The sequence below is a fragment of the Marmota flaviventris genome, chromosome 4, assembly GCF_047511675.1.
Source record: "Marmota flaviventris isolate mMarFla1 chromosome 4, mMarFla1.hap1, whole genome shotgun sequence".
Lineage (NCBI taxonomy): Eukaryota > Metazoa > Chordata > Mammalia > Rodentia > Sciuridae > Marmota > Marmota flaviventris.
In genome coordinates, this window is record NC_092501.1 from 158,048,148 (window position 1) to 158,070,335 (window position 22,188).

Below are 22,188 nucleotides of genomic sequence, written 5' to 3' on the forward strand. Positions count from 1 at the left end.
ACATCAACTTTTGACATAATTAAATAATGTAAATGGCAAGTGATAATCAGTACTGGTTAAGAGAACTGGAGTCTAGTAACCTGGACTTTAATCCCAGCTCCACTCATTAAAGCTATGTGAACTGGAGGATTTTACTGATTTTTCTTGTTGTTGCTGTTTCAAATTCCTCGTTTTTAAAATGAAGAGATGGTTAATATTAGTGTTTTGCCCATTAATGACAAGCAGTGTACTAATGGATGCATACTGTAGAGGACCTACCACATAGGTTTCTTGGGAAGATTCAAAAGTACACATGACCAGGGTTAGGAGCCACGTTGACAGCTGTTCCACACACTAATAACAACTCTGTAGTCATAGCCACTGCTATGTGTGCACTAATCTCAACTGACATTTCTGCACTGTGAAATCCATCCTGAGGAATACAGAATCTTCCATTCACTCAGCAAGGACATGTGCAGTGTTGGTTGTGTGCCAGGCACAGGTGAGGCTCACTCAAGTGACTGTCCCCTACCACACCAGTGGGTCCCAATTAATCCTAGTATTAAAGATCCACAAAAGCATAAAGAGAAACATACATTCCATAGAAATATCTCACAAAATGAATAGCCTTATAAAATGAGCCATTCCCCTGAGTGACAAAGTAGTGACTACCCCATATAATTCAGAAATGGTGTCCAGATTCCTACTGCTCTCCCTTGACACCTCTGACCTCAAGAAAAAGTTGAATTTCTTGAAATGAACAGTGGGACCATAGTAGATTAAATTACTAAGCTGTTTTTCTAGTCATGCCAACACCATTGGCTTGGAATTGTGCTAACCTCTCTAAATTGGTCACTTACATATTTGAGTTTACCTTTATGGGTTTATTTCTTCAGCTCTTAGGTGATAAAATAACAATATTTAAATTATCACATACACCCTACATGATCTAAATTGTCCTTTTGGTCTAGAAGTTTCTCATCATTTGGAATGAAATTAATGTAAAATATTAAAAGGAAGGAAAATCTAGAATTCCAGAACTAAATGAATAAATTAAATTGAAAATATTTTCCCTTTAAATTTCTGCTATTCTTTTTAAATTAAGTCAATTTTCAAAATTTAGAGGACTTACCACTTTACACAGAGGAGGTTCGTAGTTTGAAAATAATTGTTATTAAAGTAGCATTTTAAAGAATTGAAGAGGTACCTATATTCCCATTTCTATTTTGCACAATGGTCAAGAAATGGACACAGCCTGATGTCTGTCAACTGATGAATGGAGAAAGAAAGCACAGTATGTATTCATAATGGAATACTATACAACATGAAAAGAATAAAATTCTGTCATTTGCAATAATATGGATGGAATTGGGGATAGTTATGTTAAAAACTGAAAATAAGCCAGGAACAGAACGGTAAGTCCCCCATGATCTCACTCATGTGGGAAATGTAAAAAGTTGATCTCATAGGAGTGGAGAGTAGAATAGGAGTCACCAGCAGATGGGAGAGTATGGGGAGGTGGGAGAGAAAGGTGATCAGTGTGTACTGGGTTAGTTCTGTTGTGAAATTGCAGACTAGGGAGACTTTAGATAAAGATAATGAACCATGAATTCCAAAGCTAGGTGAAAGGATTTCAAATATTTTACCATTAAAAATGATAAATGTTTGAAGAGATAGATCTTTAACCTGATAAAAACATTATTCAATATATATGTATATCAAAATATCATGTAACACCCCATTAATACATATAATGTATGAAGCTATGCTTGGTTATAAATAAATTTAAAAATGAATAAAATAATATTAAAGTCATAAAATTATTAACAAAAAAACATAAATTTGCTGCTGAATGTAGAACTATCCTAAAAATTCTGCTAATGTGCAATATAAAGTAAAATTTGTAATTGATGTGAGGAGTGAAAAGGGAGGGGGGCTCAGTGCCTCTGAAATATTTGTCAAGGGATTTATTTACCAGATAATTGACCATTCAGTATTAGCTATTTTCTAAGTATATGTAAACTCAACTGACTCTTTGAGTAGAACTCCACCCAAAACAAACCATGTTTTTTAGCTTTAATTATACCTAACTTAACCTAGTAAGCTATTTTACACTTTGTCACTGCATTTTTAAATTTATTGCACCATGGCAGTGTTAACCATGTTTAGAAATCTATACAAAATATTTCCCATTCGTTGAAAACAAAATAATTAAATAATTAAGCATAAGGAAAAAAAATATATGTATAAACAAGCAACATATACGTTTTTGTCTCTAATATTATTTCATTTAACAATACAGTAATATTCCCATAAGATTTTTCATTAAGAAACCGCACTTCAAAATATCCCTTGTTTAAAAAAAAAAACAAAAACTAGACATTTCAATTTAGAAACGCTATAATTTTAACCAACTATAATAATTAACAAAAAACATAGGATGTTAGCAACAGGTATTATCAAAAGATGTATAGCAAGATTCCTGCAGTCTTAGCAAACAAAAACAAAAGAAAAAAAAAGCAACCGAAACTAAAGAATAAAAACAAAAAACACTTCCAAAGAAAAGAAATGTGTCTTTAGTGGTAGGAAAGTTATCTTATTTTACTTTGATCTGAACACTGACTTTTTCTTATAATCATATGGTAATGGCTCTAAAATAGTAGCCCAAATACTGGAAGTCTTGTGATTCCTATTTGCTGATGGTTACTTTCTTAGAGGGTAGATACTTCTTCCCTTGCACAGAACCTTGTAAGAAAGAAGGACACTTCTCATTTCTTTGGAAACTGATGAATTTCAATACCACACTGGAACAAAGCAGTTTTGTTTGTGTAGGTGCACATACATTTCTACTTTATAAATGACATATTAACTTGAAAACACATTATAAGTAGCTCATTTTTCATTCCTTATTTCTTTTGACACCCTGTAATTTATTTTAGGTAAGATGTGTTAGTAAGAAAGCCACATACCACTGATTAAACTTACATGGCCTATAATGCCATGGCTTCTATGATAGTAGCCAAAAAATAAATGAATTGCAAGAAACATTGCATTAGTCACACCAAAGATTTTTGAAAGGTTATTATCCTGCAAGCAATCAAGGTTCTTATTTGGTTTAAAAATTCAAAATAAAAATGTCACGCATTTAGGATAAAATGTTTATTATACATAACTGCATTAATTTTCTGTTTAAGTTTTCATTTTTTAGTATTCCAAATAAAACTATTTGTGAAATGTTGATTTCCTGTGTATTCCTCTTTCTTTAGTTAATGTAACATATCCTCTAAATATGTATCTTCATATGTTATGTAAGCCTTAAAAAGAGATTGCTTATATTTTTGTTTCTTGTAAATAACTCACAACCATGTACTTGATCTCTAATCCCTTTAAAATAAGATAAAATCCATGTATTTATTTAGGAAAAATAAAAAACAGATTTAAAAAAAATGTCTTTATTTCCAAAATGATTTAGTTAGAGCAGTGTGGTTCAAGGCCATATTTGGGAGCTTTGGACCTGTTGACCTTCCTTGTTCCACTCCAATACAAGGCAATGATGATCACCCAGGGCCTGGGCAGCATTCTATAAAGATTTGAGAGCCTATGAAGATGCAGAAAACAGACTTTCCTTCTTAAATAGAATCAAATAAAGATGTGCACTCAGTAATGACTATCAGCTGTCAGTAAGAGCATACAAGAACTCATACAAGAGCACACGATGCCACTGGAGGGTTATTTTTAATTCTATGCAATGAGGGAAGACTTCTCAAAGGAGATGATACTTTCTCTGAGCTTTCAGAGACATGAATAATTTCATGAATAGGAATAATTTCAACAGGTGAATATAAAAAGGAGGGGGAGATTCTAAGCATTCTTAAAAAAAAACACAGAAAAAATGACAAGGATTTTGAAGCAGTTAATGAGGGGGCTTCTGAGTTGTGATTGGAGTCTCTGGAAGTAGGGGAGGGGAGAGGAAGGTGAGTCAGGAAGACAGCATGGAGTGGCAGTGTCCATGACCACAGCTAATAGCCATCCTGAAAATGGCCCTCACAGACCAAGTCCATCAGTGCAACAATTGCTCTATGTGGGAAGAGGGGTTGTGAAGGTGAGGATGGGAGTAGCGTTTCACCTCCACACTCTTTACATTAAGTACTCCTCAATGCATATTAAAAAGTTCCTAAATTTAGGAAATGTCTACTACCTTTCCCTATGACACAAAATACGGAGCTATTCTTTGTTTTATTTGCAATCATGGCAGCCTGTATTATCCACAATTGTTTTTCTCAACAGGATAGTTTCCCCACTTCCAAGCCTTGGCTTCGTTCTTTCTACCTGTCCTTAAACCTCTGAATCTTTCTCAGATGTCAGTTCTCAACTTGTAGATCTGAGCATGGGGCACCCTGACTGCTTCATCTAATTAGATCCTTCCCCAGAACACCCTCTCCTCCACCATTCTCTGCCTTACAATTCTCTACCTCTACAAACTTATAGGACTTTTATTTCGGTAGTTTCCTATTAATTTGTTCCCGCCCATATGCAGTGACTTTCTGCTCCATGTTTCTGAGCTCCATCATGGGAGTAACTATGTCAGTTCTATTCACCAATCTGAAGATAACACCTGCAGCAGGGCCTGACATATTGTAAAATTTCCATAATTATTTGTCAAATTGAGGATTTGCAAGTATACAGATATATAAAACCTCCACCCCTAAAAGTTGCAACTTTAAATTAACAAGTCAGATTTTAAAAGCTTACTGGGGCAATTATTGTGCAGAGTACATAAGAAATAAAAAAATATTCTTAATATATTTCTCAAAATAATCTTTACATAATTAATTAATTATATTTAATATAGAAGTATATCAATATATACCAATGTATAAATTATATAATATAAATTTTTATATATTTCCTAAAATAATACTTAAGTACTCAAATAATAATACAGAGCTAAATATAATATAGAATTGTATCTATCAATATGTAATGTGCATAATATAAGATTTTAATATCTGCTTAAAGTTAACAATACTAATGAACTAATTTCTTTTTGACACACAAGATCTATGTCTATATTTTTCTCCACTAAAGAACATATTTCTTTCTATAAGGAAATATAAGGGATACAAAAGGAAAGGTTCTGAGGAAATTGCCTTCTAACTTTTCTTCCATTCTCCCACCAAAAATAAGGTAGTGAAGTGAACTCAGATGCAGTTTGGTATCATCTCAGGTTCTTGACTACCAAGAGAGCAGTCAAGGTTGAAAACAGAAATCGACTATTAGATAGCTTTGAAATTTCTGTACAGTAGAAAGAAATACACCCCATCTTTTCTAAGATTAAATATAAAACTATCTATTAAGTATAAAGCTAACCCTCCTTCATCACCCAATGTCACACATAGGGTTTGTTGTCCACATTTATAATCTACTTGCTATATATTTAAAGAATGCACTTAATAACTCTGTGTCATTGTATCAAAATAAGTCTATTTAGAAGAGAATGCATTCATATACTTTAAAAAGAGATGGTAAATTCAGAGCTTGCTGTTGTGAAAACTGTACTTCAAATGACACTCTGATTATAAGAGGGGAGAGGCCAACGGGTTAGCTCATGACAAGGTGGAGCTCCACCATCAACAGTAATCAGAGCAGGAGACTTGTCATAGCACAGGTGTGCTGGGGAAGGCTCTAGGCTAAAGCAAAAAGCAAAAATTCACTTTTCCTAAAAGCTTGTACTCTGGTGGGAAAGATCATTTCCTCCCTACTCTATAAGAAGTTTCTCCTCTGCCATTTATATAATTGTATTTCCCTTAGGATGTGCACTCTGACATTTCTGATGTTTGCCTTTTAAGGTTGAAACTAAGAGCAAGTCATCCCTAATTTCTTATTGAAACAATGAACCATTGTCCTCTTAAAATATTTAGTGTTAGTCTTTGTTTTAAAAATAAAACCACATATTAAAACTTTTGGTCATGAACTTGTAAATGTGTGAACACACATACATTCGAAAAACATGCAAAACATATGCTTCTCTTCCCTGTCTTCTAGCCACAGGGCCCTTAAACAAACACAGCTGAGCACGGAGAATACAATGTGCCAGGCAAACGCATACTCCTATTAACGTAAATACATTCTTCTGTTTCCTGCCAAGCCCACTCTGTTATGAAAAGCAAGCAATCCCCATTTCTCTTTCACAACACCCCACATGCTCCTACAACAACCACCCTTAGCAACTGCATGTGCAGACAAGCAAGAGAGGGACGACGGGCTGGGCTTCATCTCCTGAGTGGGTTGCCTTCTCAGACCCTGACATTCTAAAGTCAGCAAAAGGTCATGCTGGACGCTAGTTGTTTCTCAAAATAAAAATGATGGTAATAATAATAATAATAATAATAATAATAATAACTATAGAAGGTAACTATTATGGTCATCTACATGTAGTCATTTCTTGTCTGTTCATGTAGTTAGAGGTTTTTAAATTAAAACTGTCTCATATTAGGGATTTACACTTCTCCAACACCCCTCTCCCCCTCAGACTCATCCTTCTTGGGATTCACTGTGCCCTGTCCCCATACCAAGATTTGATGAAGGGACTTCAGAGCTAGCTCTCAGAGCCTCTATCTGATAATCAGCTCTCTGGTAAATCTCACACTAGTTCCTTAGTTCACTCCCCCGCACACACTCTGCTCACTTCTTACTACAGCCCCTGCTGAGGGCACCATAGGGGATCACAGCAGCACCGCGACCCCAGGAGGTTTCTGGAGGTCAAGGGAAGCTAGGCACCTAGGAATTCCTGAGCCTCAAATCATACTGTGAGCAGCAGGAGCGATCCTAGAGTTGCAGAGAGGAAGATCCCTTCCCCCATGTCCTACAGTCAGACTCCTTGCCCAGGGAAGCTAGGAGTCAGGGAGTAGAGACAGGTTTCCCAGCTCCCGGCCCGCGGGCGACTGGAGAGCACCCAGCCAACTTGCCAGCTCTTGGCGGGGTTGAGTTTTTAGCGGCTACAGGTTGCCTGACAGCAGATTCACAGCTCCCCGCGGAAGGCGCTCAGAGGGAGACCTGGGGGGTTGGGGAGGGGTGGACAGCCGGGATGGAGGAGGGAAAGAGGGCGGGGATGCCCGAGCCCGGTGGAGCTCCAGCCGGGCTGGGGAGACCGGAGCCAGCCGAGGCGCACCTCGCAACAGTGACCCACACAGACCTTGGCGCCGCAACCTCCGCTTCTTGAGGCCGAAGATGCGCACTTTGGAGAAGATATCCACCAGGTTGCCATTGCAGAGTCCGCGGTTCTTGCTGGGGCTGCTCCGCCTCCTGCTGGCAGACGGCCGGTCCCAGTGCTGCTCCCGCGCCTGCCGCTTCTGGCGGATCAAGCCGCTGGCGATGGCCGCGGCCATGGTGGTCCAGGGAATGGGTCCGGGGAGGGAGGGGACAGAGGAAGGGGAGCTGGGGGCACCGGAGAGGAAAGGGGCGGCGCAGACCAAGTCTCGCCCTCGGGAAAGCAGAGGGAGGGGCGGTGTGGCGGGGTTGGGGAGAGAGGTCTGGGCTCTCAGTCCCGACTAGGACCCATCGCCCTGTCTACCTAGCGCGGGGCCAGGCGCGTAAATGCGCCCGGGGCGCAGCGGGGTGAACCCCGGGAGCCCGAGGTCCTGGCCTCCGCCTCCCAGACTCGTCTGAGTCCTGAGTCCAGAGCGGGACTGCAGCTGCGGGCTCTCCCGGTCACCCGGAGTCGCCGGAACCCTCTCGGGGGTCGCCACCGCAACAAGCTCTGTCTTCTTGCCCGGCCCGCCTCCCCCGCGGGAGGTAGAGCCGGCCGCTTCCTTCTTGAGCACCGGGTAGAGGACGGGTCCGGCAGTGTCTCAGAGGGTCCGTGGGTCCAGGGCGTGCTGGACAGGTCTCAGCGCCCGGCTCTAGCTGCCCTCGGGCAGGTGCCGCCGCCGCCGCCTGCTCTCGGCTTCTGCCGGTGATTGTCAAGTGCTTTGGAAATCAGCATCTGGAGAGAGCAATCTTCTCCCCTGAGATCGCTAATCAAAGCGCTGCGTTCCCACCCCACTACACCCCCACCACCTATGTGGTCTCCCTCCTATGTATCTCTTTAGAACGGAAAAAAAAAGTATTTATAATAATGATTTAAAATAATAAAACGAAAGCTAGAAAGGATTGCAGGGGGTGAGGTGATAAAACGCAGAGCCAAAGCAGGTGGAATGGAAGGAATATCGTGCGCTTTTTCTTAGAAGAAACTCGCAGGTTTCTGAGGCTGCCGAGGCTTAGCTGAAGCTTCTGGGTCTGAACGTGGCTTCTGGTCCACAGAAACTCCGAGCAGCGGTTGGAGGGCGAGGTGGTTTCTGCTCTCCGGGTTAATCCCTTTAGCACCAAAGTCCCCCCACTGCTGCTAGGAGGTGGGAAAAAGGAGACCAGGAGGGAGGAGAGTTTGTCTGGAAGAAGGAGGTGCCTCTGCTCCTCACCTAGTCTACTCAAACTTGCTGAACTCTCCCTTCCTGTGTTAGGAAGGGTAGGTTTATCGTTTTGAAACGGCAACACGGAGCAAAAAGAGAGAAGAGAAGCCAGGCAAAATGTTATTACGTACTATGCAAAGACCCCATTCCCCAAACTCCTGGCCAGCCCTTGGAGCAGGAAATGACAGCCGCTGCCCGCGGATGGAATCAGCAGCTGGATAGGATCAATGTCCAGGAGAATATTGAAGAAGACAGGACAGAAATATTGGGGGTATGGGAAAGGGGAAAGAAAGAATGTCGCAGCATTCTAGTGACAGCAAAAAGCAACCAGACGGAGGACACTCTAATATGAACTGCCGTCTTTTGGCAAGCTCTGTTACGGAGCAAAGCCATATGAACTGTGCCTGAAATTCAAATATAACAGCTGCTGCCTCCTCCCTTCGGCTTTCTGCCTGTGACCTGACAGTGCTGTCTTGGATAATATGAAAATATGAAAGTCCAAGAGGAAAGGAGAGGATGGAGGGCACCTGCAAAAAGGAGGTTGGGAGAGAAACACTTTATGCTTGGATGAACACCGATTTTGTGGTTTCTAGGATACACTGGAGTGGCTGAACCAAGCGTGGCTTTTGCTCCAGGCTTCTTCCCTATATTTTGCTTATCATCACAGGAAGGTAAAGCAAAAAGAAATGTAAAACGAGAGTTCTTATAATTCAGTGCAAAGACAGAGAAAGAAGACTCATTTGATAATCAAGAGACTTGTAAAAATCTTCTCCGGTGACTGCGTTAGAGCTGAAAGGGGACACACACTGCACAGACAGCCCTGGGAGCAGTTCTGAACCAAAACATACTTTTTCTTTGTCTCAGGAATAGGCAGAAAGTACTACAAAGACTCGCCACCAGGCAAGAGGGAGAAGTGCCGCCAAGAACTGGTCACAGGGAGTCTGGACACCCGCTTCACACACTTATTCATGGCCTCTGCAAGAAGCAGTCGCTGCTCCGCTGCTATTTATTATGTTTACTCTATATTTACTAACAAGTCTCCTTTGGGAAAGAGAATTTTATCTAATGGGGAGGGGGTGTGAAGATTTGGGTTCAGTGCAGATGACACTGACTTTAGGATAATGTATAACATTTAACATTAAAGGGCATACTCTGTAAATTTATTTTCTTCACCTTGCTGTTACATCTAAGAAAGACCTTAGTTGCTTAAAGGAATATAGCAGCTACTTTGCCAAAGATTTGCAGTTTCTGATTACCAGGAGATAGTAAAAGTGGGGAAAATGGGATGCTAATTATTTTTGTCCTGCTTTTATGACTTTATTTTCTGTTTCATATGTCTTTGTTCTTCCATTTTCAGTGAGCATGTATTTATATTGTATTGCCCTGTACCTGCCTATAAAGAGGAGAGCCATCTATACAGAAATGGACATGCCTAATAAAATGCCTATTGACATATATCTGCCCTTTTCTGGTTCACTGGAAAAGTCCCACTGAACATTAAGAGCCATTACTCTTGACTTTCATTATTAAGGAGAAGCCATTTGGGCATTTTAGAAGTTCTACTTTAAAATTTCTGAATGAATTCATGATTAAAGCAAATCGTTTTATCTAAACCTTCTTGTAGTGCTTTTTATCAAAGAAGAAAATGTTAAGTGACCTTTTAAATCTACTACAACTCACCAGCACTCCTAGTTTGTTTTTAAAACTTTGGATGTATGTGCCAAGTATGTTAATTTGAAAAGAATGAGATTAAACTTTGTGTTATTATGACTATATTTTCTTTCCTGGCAGGTTTTCATACTGCAGTCATTTCCCAAATCTCTGGGTTGGGGAGGTAGGCAGGGAGGTGGTCTCTTGGCTCCTGTGGACCCTTTCTTGTGTTCACCAACCTCCGTATGAGGCTGAAATTCAGCACCGCGGACAGGGACCGTGCCCTGGCAGTTCCCAAGCAGAGGCCAGTAGCAGGGATTTCAAGAAGCTGCCTGTGACACGTCTCTGATACTCTTCCCACTTAAACGCAGTTTTTCTCCCCCCCCCCCCCCCCCCCGCTTTTTTTTCAGGATGGAATGGTAATTAATCCTTACAACTTCTAATGACGTTAATACCACACCTTGGATCACAAAGCCTTTCTGCTTTTTCAATAACAGAGAAATACTCTGCTTGCTTCCTTGATGCTTTCAGACCCCTGGCGCAGCGCCTGAACACAAGACTCCTGGGTCTAGGGGTATCTATTCAGATCGTGAATCTCACAGACCTCAAGAGGTCGTGTCTCTTCTTTGTGGTTTCTTATATTAATAGGAATTGGGGGAGACGGGCAGAATTGGAATGATCAAAGTCTTTCAGCTTACACCCTGCATTTTCCCTCTTACCTCCCCCAAAACGCTGGTTAGTTGTTTACAGATGGAGATAAGTGAAAGAAAACGCAAGAGAGCCATCTGCTGTCTTAAGCTGTGATAATAGAGCTTGTGAAGCTGGGTTGGAAAAGGATTCCGGCGCGAACAAATCCAAAGGTTACTATAACACAGAAAATGATTTCTCACTCATCAGAACCTTCTTAGGGCTATTAATTTCGCCTTTGACGTTATAAAGACACGCACACACGAACGGAGTGCTGTCCAGGTAGTGTAGCTCCAGACCAGATGGGAAGGAGTCTGAACTCTTTTCAGACCGTCTTGGTATATTTCTTGATTCTACAACTCCCTGGCTGTACGGTGACCACTAGAAAGTTGCTTTGTTTCTCTCAGTCTCAATTTCCTCTTCTTTTAAATGTAGATAAGAAAATCTGCTCAACTATGTTTAAGGTAAATATACTAGTGCAGCCTGTGGTCTGCTGCTCAACAGATGACCCCTAATATTATCACCATATTCCATACGCATCATTTCTATCTTGTAAATTCTTTTTCAAATTTTATATATATATATATATATATATATATATGCACATAAATATGTGTGTATATGCATGTATCCATATCCATGTATATTTCCTCACTTTCTTAACAGATACATGACAAGATTTTAAAGAATCAGAAATGTAAAGAAATATCTTACATTTTTGGTGAGAGAAGTCTAAGTTCAAACCTGAATCATTATTTACTAGATTTGTGAACTCAGCCCTGTAAACCGATTTCCCCAGCCAAAAGACTAATAATAAAAACATTGCCTTTCCTCTAGTAAGTTATTATGAGGGCCTAAGAGAAAATACTTCTAAAACTGACAAATGTCACATGGACATCAGTGCATCAGAAGGTAATTTGTTCACCACTTCTCTGTGCTAGAAGATCTCCTGAAGCTGCTTATGTCCTCTTAGACTTCCACTTGCTTGTGTTGCTCCCTCTATCTGGAATGCTTCATTGACCCTTCTTCATGCTCCTCTTGGTAATATAAAGCGGTGGCTACGACCACTGTTGGAGCATGACAAATAGAGCTTTAACTGTGTCCATGAGCCATTCATTTAACCTCTCTGAGCCTCAGTTTCTTCTTCTGCAGAACTATCCTTATTATGAGAATTTAAGAACATATATACTAAAGTACTTACAGCTGTACCTGACACAAAATGGAAAATTAATAAACAGTAGTTGTTGATAACCACTTAACTCTTCATGATAGGTATTAATTAATCCAAGGGTCAAGTCTTTACTGGGTCAGTATATATGTCGATTCTGTAGGAGAAAATCCAACTGATTTTTAAAATTAAAAAAATAGAAATAAATAGAGCTCTGGGCTCTGTCCTCATGAAGTGTACAGTCTGGCTTAGCTTTCAACAGAGATACCTTCTCTGGAAAATCTTCACGCTATCCACCCCAACATCACCATCTCAAATTAACACCAAATCTTGTGTCCCTTCTAAATGTTTCCATTATGCCTATATTAACAATTAATGCCATTTAGCCTAACAGAAGCTAGAATGATATCTTCTACAAAGATGCGCAACTGGCACCTTATATGTCACGTGGTCAAGACCGAACCTCCTCTTCTTACAATCTCCCCTGTCTCTAGAATAGCCACCCTTGTCCCTTTCATTCTTTAGGCCAAAAGCTTTGGCTTCACATTGATCTCATTCTTTCTTTACCACCCCCCACTCCCATTTGTACTCATCCAAATATATTCACTCAATTTTTCAAAATATACCCAGAATATGATGTCTTTCAATATCTCCACAGCTACCTTCAAACCATCATCATCTAGACTACCTAATTGGTCTCTTGAGATCCACCTTGTTCTTCTTCATATCCCCTCAACATTATAGCCAGAGCATTAAAGGTAAAAAGCAGATGACATCACAACCCTGCTCAAAATTCTACACATCTACAGAAACTGCAATCCTTACAGTGGCCTCCAGTGTCTGGCATTATTGTGTTTCACCTTGGCCTTCATTTGTTCTCTGACATCATCATCTCTCTCTCTCTCTCTCTCCCTTCACTCACCCCTTGCTGATCTTCAACCCACCTGATACCTCCTGTGGCAATATGTAACTGTTTGTTCCCTGACTCTCACTTCCTCCAATTCTTTGCTTAAATCTACTTACTAAGCTATTCAAAACCACAGACCACAAACATAGACAATCCCTGCCCTCCTGGCTTTATAGTTCTACATAAATACTCAGGATTTTAAAAATTTCTATGTATTTTCCTTACCTATTCCCCCCTTTACAATATAAGCCAATGAGGCTTATGTATCAGCCTAAATGTAAAGACAAAGTATTATCTCATCTTTCTTTGTTCAATGACACATATCCAGAGCTTAAAATTGCGTCAGCAGAGGAGGTGCTCAGTAAGTATTTGTTTATAGAAAAATTAAGAAGTTGGATGCATGGACAGACAGTTAATACCAAGTAAAAGGTACAGAAAATCTTGCTTAGGCCAGTCTGTCAAGGATGAATTACCCCATGGTGCTTGATGTCTTTAAGCAACAAGACATCTAAAATTCCATCTAGATTACATACAATCTCAACCCTATAAGTGGGATAAAGCCTTTGCTTGATGGCTTAAGCTTAGCCAGACATGATGTATAGTTTGAGTCTGAAAGTCAGTAGGGCTTTCTGGAGGCTGTGAACACTGACCTCTCTTGAACAAGAGAGAACGTCACTACTGGTCCTTAGGATTCAGCCCCTACCCCACCAAAAACATATTGTTTTCTCCCTTTATTTTAGGTTGCCCCTTTTTGAATTTGCTATTTCCAGGCCATCACAGAATTTGAAACCATATGAAGATATTTTCCAGATTTAACTATAAACATAAAAGTAAATGGATCCTAAGGGAAGAAAATATATAAAGAAAAAAGCGCCTTACTAATATTGGTTCCATTATTAAAGGGGGCACTTTGCCCTTGATTTCTGAGTTTCTATGATGTTCTAGGTGATTTTGTTATACATATGTCTTGAATTCCAAATAGATAATTTTTTGCATGGTTTGCTAAAAAAAAGTCCAGTTTTTATTATTAATTCTTTTTCAAGTAAACAAAATATCCAAAGGACATATATTGTACATTAATGTCTACATTAAATTCTCTCACTTGTTATTTTTCACAAAGTAATAATCTGCCTGTTTTTCTTTAATGTCTGCCATTGCAACAGGCACTATTTCAACTTTCCCAAATTCATCAGCTCTAGGAAACTATTAATTTAAAAGGCATCATTATTTTACATATCAAAAAAAGGAAAAAAAACTCTTTATTAAATTATATCATTCCATGGATTAGTCTACTAATTTCAGATGTTTATACATAAAAGAATTTTCATCTTAAGATCAATGAGATATGGTTTAATAGCATTATACTACTCTATAGATGGCAATTATAACTTTGTCAGCCCTGTTGTGCTCTCTGTTTTGTTTAGATACCATATATCTAAACAAAAAAAAATATTTTAAGTGAAAAAAAAAGATTTTAAGTGCTCCTGAGCACCTGTATTTTGAAACAACTCTCTGTTGTTGATATTTTAATTTCCACAACTCCTAGTAGCATGGAACTGAAAAGGCACATGGGGTGAAAATAACTCTTCCACAAATATTTCCTTTGTATGTATTTTAATATCTTCATACAATGAGTTGCTCATTCCATTTCATCACATGGTTTCTTCCTCTATGTCAATCACTTTTGAAATTCTTAAACATCTCCTAAATTAAGGATAAAATATGGGGTTCAACATTGATTTTGCAGAAATCAATTTATTACAAGATAGTTTGGGGTAGGCTTCAGCATGATGAAAAGTGTATATTGGCATTTATTTTCATCTTCTCTTCGGGACTAATACCTTCTATTTGAAATGTATATTTCTGGAAATGTGGCCAATATCGATGTCTCTTCTTTTTACTAATTTGGAAAAACACCAAAATAATGTTAACAATGCGCTTGACACAAACTTTCAACTAGTTAATTAAGACTCATTATAGTCCAAGTACAAAATCATATTTTATTTTTTTCTATGATAGTATTATTGACCTTTATTTAAGATTCAAAGAGTAATCTAAAGCTATGTTAAAGTATTTCAGAGTTTCAAAAACTAAGTAATTAATTGTATTAACACTATACCAGTCTTGTTGATTAACTTTGCTGAATTTATTTATTTTTAGTAAGCAACAGATTTCCATCTATTAAAAAAAACCTGGAAGGAATTTTATTGTTGCTTGATATTGTGGTTCAATAAAGAAAAAACTGAAAACTATTGGTACCAAAAATTTGTGAGCATCTTTCCCTATAGAAAAATACCAGATTGATACTAACAGATGGCTTAACTTTACAAATCTAGTATATTTTTAAAATCTGGCTAATAAGTTGGAAAAATATTCTTAGCAGTTTTGAGAATTCTATATTAAAGTGAATTTATAAGGTGGAAAGCATTCAGTTTCAAAGTTGTGAATATTCACTTATCTTTCCTTATTATAAGTTAGTAGTGGAAGATAATAATGCCATTAATTTTAGTGATAAATTAGTGGATTTTAAAAGATTGTGGAATATCTTAGCAGACAAAATATATTATTCATTTTCCAAAAATGTTTTAGGTAAAAATTTTCATTTCTGATATCAATGCAAAGATTCTGCTTATGCATATGATACAACCTTATCTGTAATTTAACATTATAATTAATTTTTATTCAATGATTATTAGAGTATTTACCTTAATAGGAATTAAATGTCCTAGATTGAGATTGTCCTTGCATTAGTGTATATGAGTTATGTACATATATAAACATGTGCATCTTCACACATGGACACACACACACACACACACACACCAAAACATGTAAATAAGTTTCTGATTCTACACAAAGATAATTATGAAGCATCAGTGATTTCCAAAGAACAACGATCTTCAAACTTCCAATTCCCAATGTTATAGTTCAAAACTGTTTTCATTACCACCTTAAGAATGTAGGCTTAATATATCCAGAATATATAAAAAACTCAAAAAGTGCAATAGCAAAAAAAAAGACAAAAATCCAAAATAATCTTACTTGAAAATGGTCAAATTATGTGATTAGACCTTTATACATTTCTCAAATCAAGATACACAAATTGCCAACAAGTATATGAAAAAAATACTCAACATTACTGGTCATTAGAGAAATGCAAATCAAAAAGTCACAATGATACACTACCTCCACCCAGTCACAGTGAACATCATTAAAAAAGTAAAAAATAAAATATTGGTGAGGATATAGAGAAAAGGGTACTATTAATAAACTCTTGATAGGATTATAAATTCATACAGCCATTATGAAGAACATTATGGCGGACCCTTAGATAACTCAAAGTAGAACCACTGAGATAGGGTGTAGCTCAGTGGCAGGGTGCTTGCCTGGAATGTGCAAGGCCCTGGGTTCTATCCCCAGCACCACTAAGTAAATATAAAAATAAATATGAGTAGAATTTTTATACCAGCCAGGCATGACACTGCGGGGTGTATGTAAAAAGGAAATAAAATCAGCATATAAAGAGATCTGCACACGCACATTCATAGCAACACTCTTCACAATAGGCAAGATAAGGAACACTGGGGTGTCCCTCAGTGGATGAACAGAGGAAGGAAGTGTGATATGTATACACAAGGGAATATTAATCAGCCATATAAAAGAATGAAATCCTATTATTTGAGGCAAAACAGAAGTAGTAGATGTTATGTTAATTGAAATAAGCAGGGCACAAAAAAATGAGTAGTGCATATTCTCATTCTATTGTGGATGTCAAAACAGTTTATCTTAAGGAAGAGAGTAGTGTAGTGAGCAGTGAGACAAGTAGAGGGAGGTTAGATTACAGACATCAAGACCACTTCGACAGGAATCATCAGCTGCCATGCTCCACAGCATGGTGGGATGATGGTAGTTTACCACAACCCATCACATATCTCATAAAAAACTAGGAGAGAGGAATTCAGAGGCTCTAGAGATACGGACACCATATATATGTAAGAAGATGGAAGCGCCAATTACCCAGATTTGGTCATGTATGCACATGTGTTGAATGGTCTTGCTGTACCCCATATGCATGTCAAATTATATGTAAATTAAAAGGAAAAAAGAGAAAATAAATGTTTCTAGATAACAGTGAAGTGGAAATGAAATTAATGTTAAAGTGGAGGATATATTCAAATCATAATTCTTTCACTTTGAAATAACACTATATATCTCAATTTAGGAAACATCTAAATGATATATGTGTAATGGTTTGTGAAGTGCTTTGAGATTGAATGAAGTGGGTGCTATGATGTCCATTCAATGGGAGAGAGAATTAAGCCCCATGAATGTTTCATGGTTGCCAGATTTTTACTGCTAGAAAGTAGAACATAAGCAAACTCTTGTTTTCTTTACTATACTACCTGCCACCCAGAAGCAGTTATTTGGGATCTGACTATCATAGCACCATGGGTAAAATAAGTACCATCATGTGAAGCCAAGGGCTCCTAGCAGCTTTGAGAATAGGTTTAGGGTTATCTGTGATTCTCCTTGAAAATCATTCTAAAAAAGTTGCGCATGTGAAGTTTTATAGCATCAGGGGTCACAGTTTTTATCCAACTGTTTAAGAAATCTATAACCAAAACCAGAAAAAGAACCCATGCCTGCCCAGGGAGATGAAGAAAGAATGAGAATATTATAGTTCATGCTATGTCTTCTAACTCTAATTGCAAAAAATTTGAAATTTAATAATAAGTGATAAGTACAAATAATCTCTAATCCCAATATTAAACTTTTCTACATTTTTTTTCCATTTTATTAAAAATACCTTTACATGAAAAATTTCTACAGTGTTTTTGGCACAATTTAGTGACAGCAAAGTTACAATTGAGATTAAACACCAGTGTATCAAAAGTCACATACTCTAGTCATATGACCTCAAAGTTCATCAGGGACTATTATATTCTATAGTCCTCCAAAAGCTCTCTGAAACTCAGTGATTGCTTCCCTCTAAATCTTGCTTTGAGGTCTCTAGTCCCTGAGAGAAATTATACCTCAGCATGTAGGATTTCAGGAAATCCAGCTAAATACAAGAAGCCTTGGAGTTCTGAAAAAGTAGCTATTAGTCTGAAAAAGCAGCTATCAATCTATCTGTGATCTTATAATCTACATTTGAAATATGTATCTGAAAGTTAATTTCCAAAGTACATGCACTTAGGGAAATATGATAATTATAAATCTATGACTTATTCCTGAGCCTAGTTTCCACTTTATGTATAAGCATTGAAAGAAAAAAAAAAAGATCTTTAAATTTTCTCCAAATCTTTTTCAGTAACCTACAGTATCAGTTTCCTGTTGCTTCTATAACAAAATACCACAAACTTAGTTGGTTAAAAAATACACACATTCATTCTTTTATAGTTCTAGAAGTAGGAAGTTCCAAACCAATTTCATTGGATTAAAATCAAGATACCAATAGAACTTTGGGGAGGATTTGGAGGAAGAATCTGTTTCCTTGATTTTTAAAAAGTCTTCTGGAGGCCACCCTCTGGGGCCTGTGATCCATTCCTTGTGGTTCCTTCCAGTCCTGATTCCACCATCACCTCTCCTAACATGGACTTCAATCTTCCTGCCTCCCCTTATGAGGACTCTAGCAATTTCACTGGGCCTATCAAGATAATCCAGGGTCCTTAACACAATCACATCTGAGAAGTTCCCTGTACCACACGAATTAATATATTTCACAGGTTGCAGGGAGAAGGAGGGGGCAGCATTGAAAGACTCCTATTCAGTCTACCACAAGGGACCCACATGGAAAGAGAACTCTTGAGTAGCACACCATGGTGACCCCCTGACTCTACTACCATGGACAGTTCCAGGATGCCAGATTTTCCATGAAGATTCCTGTTCCTATGCACAGGTGTACCTATGCACCTGTGTGTTCTCTCCCTCTCCCTCTCCCTCTCCCTCTCCCTCTCCCCCTCTCTCTCTCACACAATCACACACACACACACACACACACACACACACACACACACACATTTTTTAAACCCCAGCCGTTTATTTGACTGAGTCTCGTGCTCCTGTCTGCTCCTGTCTTCTCAGTTCTTTACTCCCTGCTCAGAGTGACATGATCATTTTTCTGAACCTCTTTGTTACTTACCTACTTTCCTGAATTTCTTAGAACTTTAATTATTATGTCTCTCAAAAAAAAAAAAAAAAGGAAAGAAACAAAGTGTAGCGTTGTCAGCCACTGTGGAAGAGGGCCGTGATGTTCCCCTGCACATCGTGAGAATGCATTTTCTAAGCCCCACATAAATCCTTGAAGAATTTAATTTCTTGAGTTTATAACATGGATTTCATGAGATTTAGGGCCATAGAATCTAGCTAAATAAAACTAAAGCTCAACATGTGATGCTCTACAAAATGAGATTTGGGGCCTACGGCTATCACCAAATGAAGGAAATCGATTTTGAAAGTCTTTTTTCCCCATTCCTTTTTCATTTTTGATGTAGCTTTAGGGGTAGTAGATAATTGCTCTTTCCTCTTAGAAATTTAGACTGGCTCCTTAGGTAAGAATTTGCCTTAACCATCTAGTATGGCTACAAATGCAAGGTATTGTTTCAGTGAAAGATTTTTCAAGGAATCAAATATATTTCCAAGAGTTTTATGTGAACAGGGGAGAAAGCACCTCAGGAAAAAAAATAATCATTTGAAGCAGAACATGATGGGCACATTTTAAAGGACAATTTTAGGGCTATACAAGATGCTCAGCTCCCTAAACTCCTCTTGCCCACTCCTGGGCTCCCTGGCTACTTTTGTGTTATTATTCTCTACCTTTCTCAGATCCCGACAGACATTTTAAACTAGCTTCCGGAGACAAGAGAGCACAGTGGTTAAAAGAAATGGGTCAAGAACGAAGTTATTCTACTTGGCAGGTTTTCTTCCATATCATATATACATATTTGAGAGCCTAAGACACATCAATAAATGAATATTTCCCAACAGGCAGGGTTAATGGTTCATTTTTTTTCCCACGATGCTTCATGGATGCGGTCAGCTGTGCTAGGAGGAAGATGGCTCAGCCATACTCAGCCTGTGTTCACTTCTCCATGAAATGGGCTTAGCGATCTTCTCCAGAGATGTAGTTCTAGTAGGACAAGCCTCAGATTGTTTATGTCAGGTGTTTTTGACTAAAGACAGGAGAGAATAACATAACATATTTTGATATCACACAGTCCAAAATTTTGCCCTCAGCAACTTGCTATGAGTCAGAGGACAGTTTCCTAGACTTTTGTTAAGAGTCTTTTTTTTTTTTTTTTTAATGACTATATAGTGGCCTCTTCATGGCCTTTTGGAGGATCATTCTACCTTCCTCAGGACATTCATGTCACCTATGCCTAGCTCTTTTGCTACTTCTTTTTTGGCACTAACCACAGTGCTCTTTAGCACAGTGCTCCCAACTACAGGGGCTCCACCTCCCCAGGGTGAAGCAAACCCAGTTTCACAGTCCGAGTTTGTCAAAGGGAGGAAGAGAATAAGAAAAGAGCAGTCTAAGGTGCTGGGCTTCTCATCACTGTGATTCTTTGCCCAGTGCTGTTTTTATAAGTTTTTCATTTTTGTAACCAAAGCACTTGAGAAGAACAACTTAAAGGAGGAAGATTTATTTTTTGGTTCAGGGTTTCAGAGTTTTAGTCCCTGGTCAGCTGGCTCCATTACCATGGGCCTGAGATGATGCAGAACATCATGGCAGAAGGTGTGGCAGAGGAAAGCTGTTCAGCTCAGGGCATCCAGAAAGCAGTCAGAGAGAGAAAGGAAGAGGCCACGGACAATATATGGTCCCCAGGGACATGCCCCCAGTGACCTGATTCCTCCATCCATGTCTCTCCTGCTTCCCAGTAGTACAAATTATTAATTTATCCAATGGGTTATCTGCGTTGTTTTCTGTGCAGATATGTATGCTATTCTTAAATAACTTGAGTGAATCTGAATTATTACATCTTGTATTGCAAAACTGGTCTACCACAATCAATATTTTATACAAACATATTTTTATAGAGACAATTATCTTAGTTTATATGTTCAATGCATTTCCTTCACACACTCCTTAATTCACTCAGGAAATTCAGTGAGCACTGACTGTCCATCTCTAGACCCAGCATTCAGACATCAAGAGAAAGTGGTTCTACTCTTCAGAAGCTCAGCAGAGTTGGGAAGATGGCTACATGTGACTAAGGGAGGCTTTTCATGTAAAGCATGTGCAAGAACAGTGGAGAATCAGTTCTACCTGGTATGGGTCAGGAGAGGTCTCATGGGAACAGTAATATTTGGAGTTAGGATTTAAAAGATAATAGGTAGTTGCCAGACAGAGAAGAGGAACATGAGGATTCTGGGCAGAACATCTCCAATGAAAAAAAAAATCCCAAATTGGGACACAGCTTCATAGAAAAAAAAGTGTAGAGTAATTCATGGAGAACTTCCTTTTCCCATTAGGTTAGCAATAAGATCCATTGATTTATCTGGCTATTTACATGCTGATCTTCCCCACACATTTTTATTAATATTCCAGATAGAATCGTTACATGTAAAATGTACTCAAGACATAGCACATGAGAGCTATATGCCATCATATACAATGAACATAAAAACATAGGAAATGAATGAATAAATGGTATTATGAGTGGGTGGTGGACTATTGCTTTATTTTTTTACTTTTTGCATTTTCCCCTGATGAAAATAAGGAGCATGTAGCACCTGCATGATCATAAGTTGCTAACCCCATCCCTTTTCTAACAAAGATGTTGATTTAGATGAGCTAGGAAGAGGGTAACATGCGGAGAAGGTAGCTGAGGAGAGAGCTGAGGATATCCATTAGCTGATTAGAATGCTTTTTCTTCTGCCTTTTATGAAATTTTATTATCCTTTTAGTGTGAAAGCGTAGTTTACTTATATGGTATAAAAAGTCCTGTGCTTAGAATTCTTGAATTTATGTTTCCAGAGATGTAAAATATTACTGTTTCAATAAATTATTTTTTTAAAAAACAAACCAAAAGAAAAGAAGAACAAAATAATAACAAAATATCTTTTATCCTTGAAAAATCAAGGTTGCAATCTTTTGAGACAACCTTCAATATAGCTTTTTAAGGATGTATGAGTAATAAAATTCACAGGTTGAGCATATTTACAAGGTCTCATGTCAGAAAGAGCAAAATTAATTTCCTGCAGTAAAGCTTTGCTCTCTTACTGTCAGCTTGGCTCCTAAGTAAACACATTGCACTTTATTCCTATCACTCTCAGGTCTCTGATTCAAGTATTTATGCTTTATTGATAAACACTAAAATAAACCTGTGACACTGGGCTGCTTAGTTTCC

General features: G+C 38.3%; 1 protein-coding gene across 3 annotated transcripts in view; it reads right to left on the reverse strand.

Moving 5' to 3' along the window:
• Fgf14 (fibroblast growth factor 14) overlaps positions 1-22,188 on the reverse strand; it is a 633,194-nt gene that overhangs the window by 200,233 nt on the left and 410,773 nt on the right. Inside the window, exon 1 of one of the 3 annotated variants that reach the window (XM_027938887.2) lies at positions 7,175-7,367. The exons of the other annotated variants lie outside the window; for them this stretch is intronic. Coding sequence (XP_027794688.1) covers positions 7,175-7,367 — 193 coding nt within the window. Of the gene's footprint in view, positions 1-7,174; positions 7,368-22,188 lie in introns of those variants that run through there. 3 annotated transcript variants of the gene reach the window in all.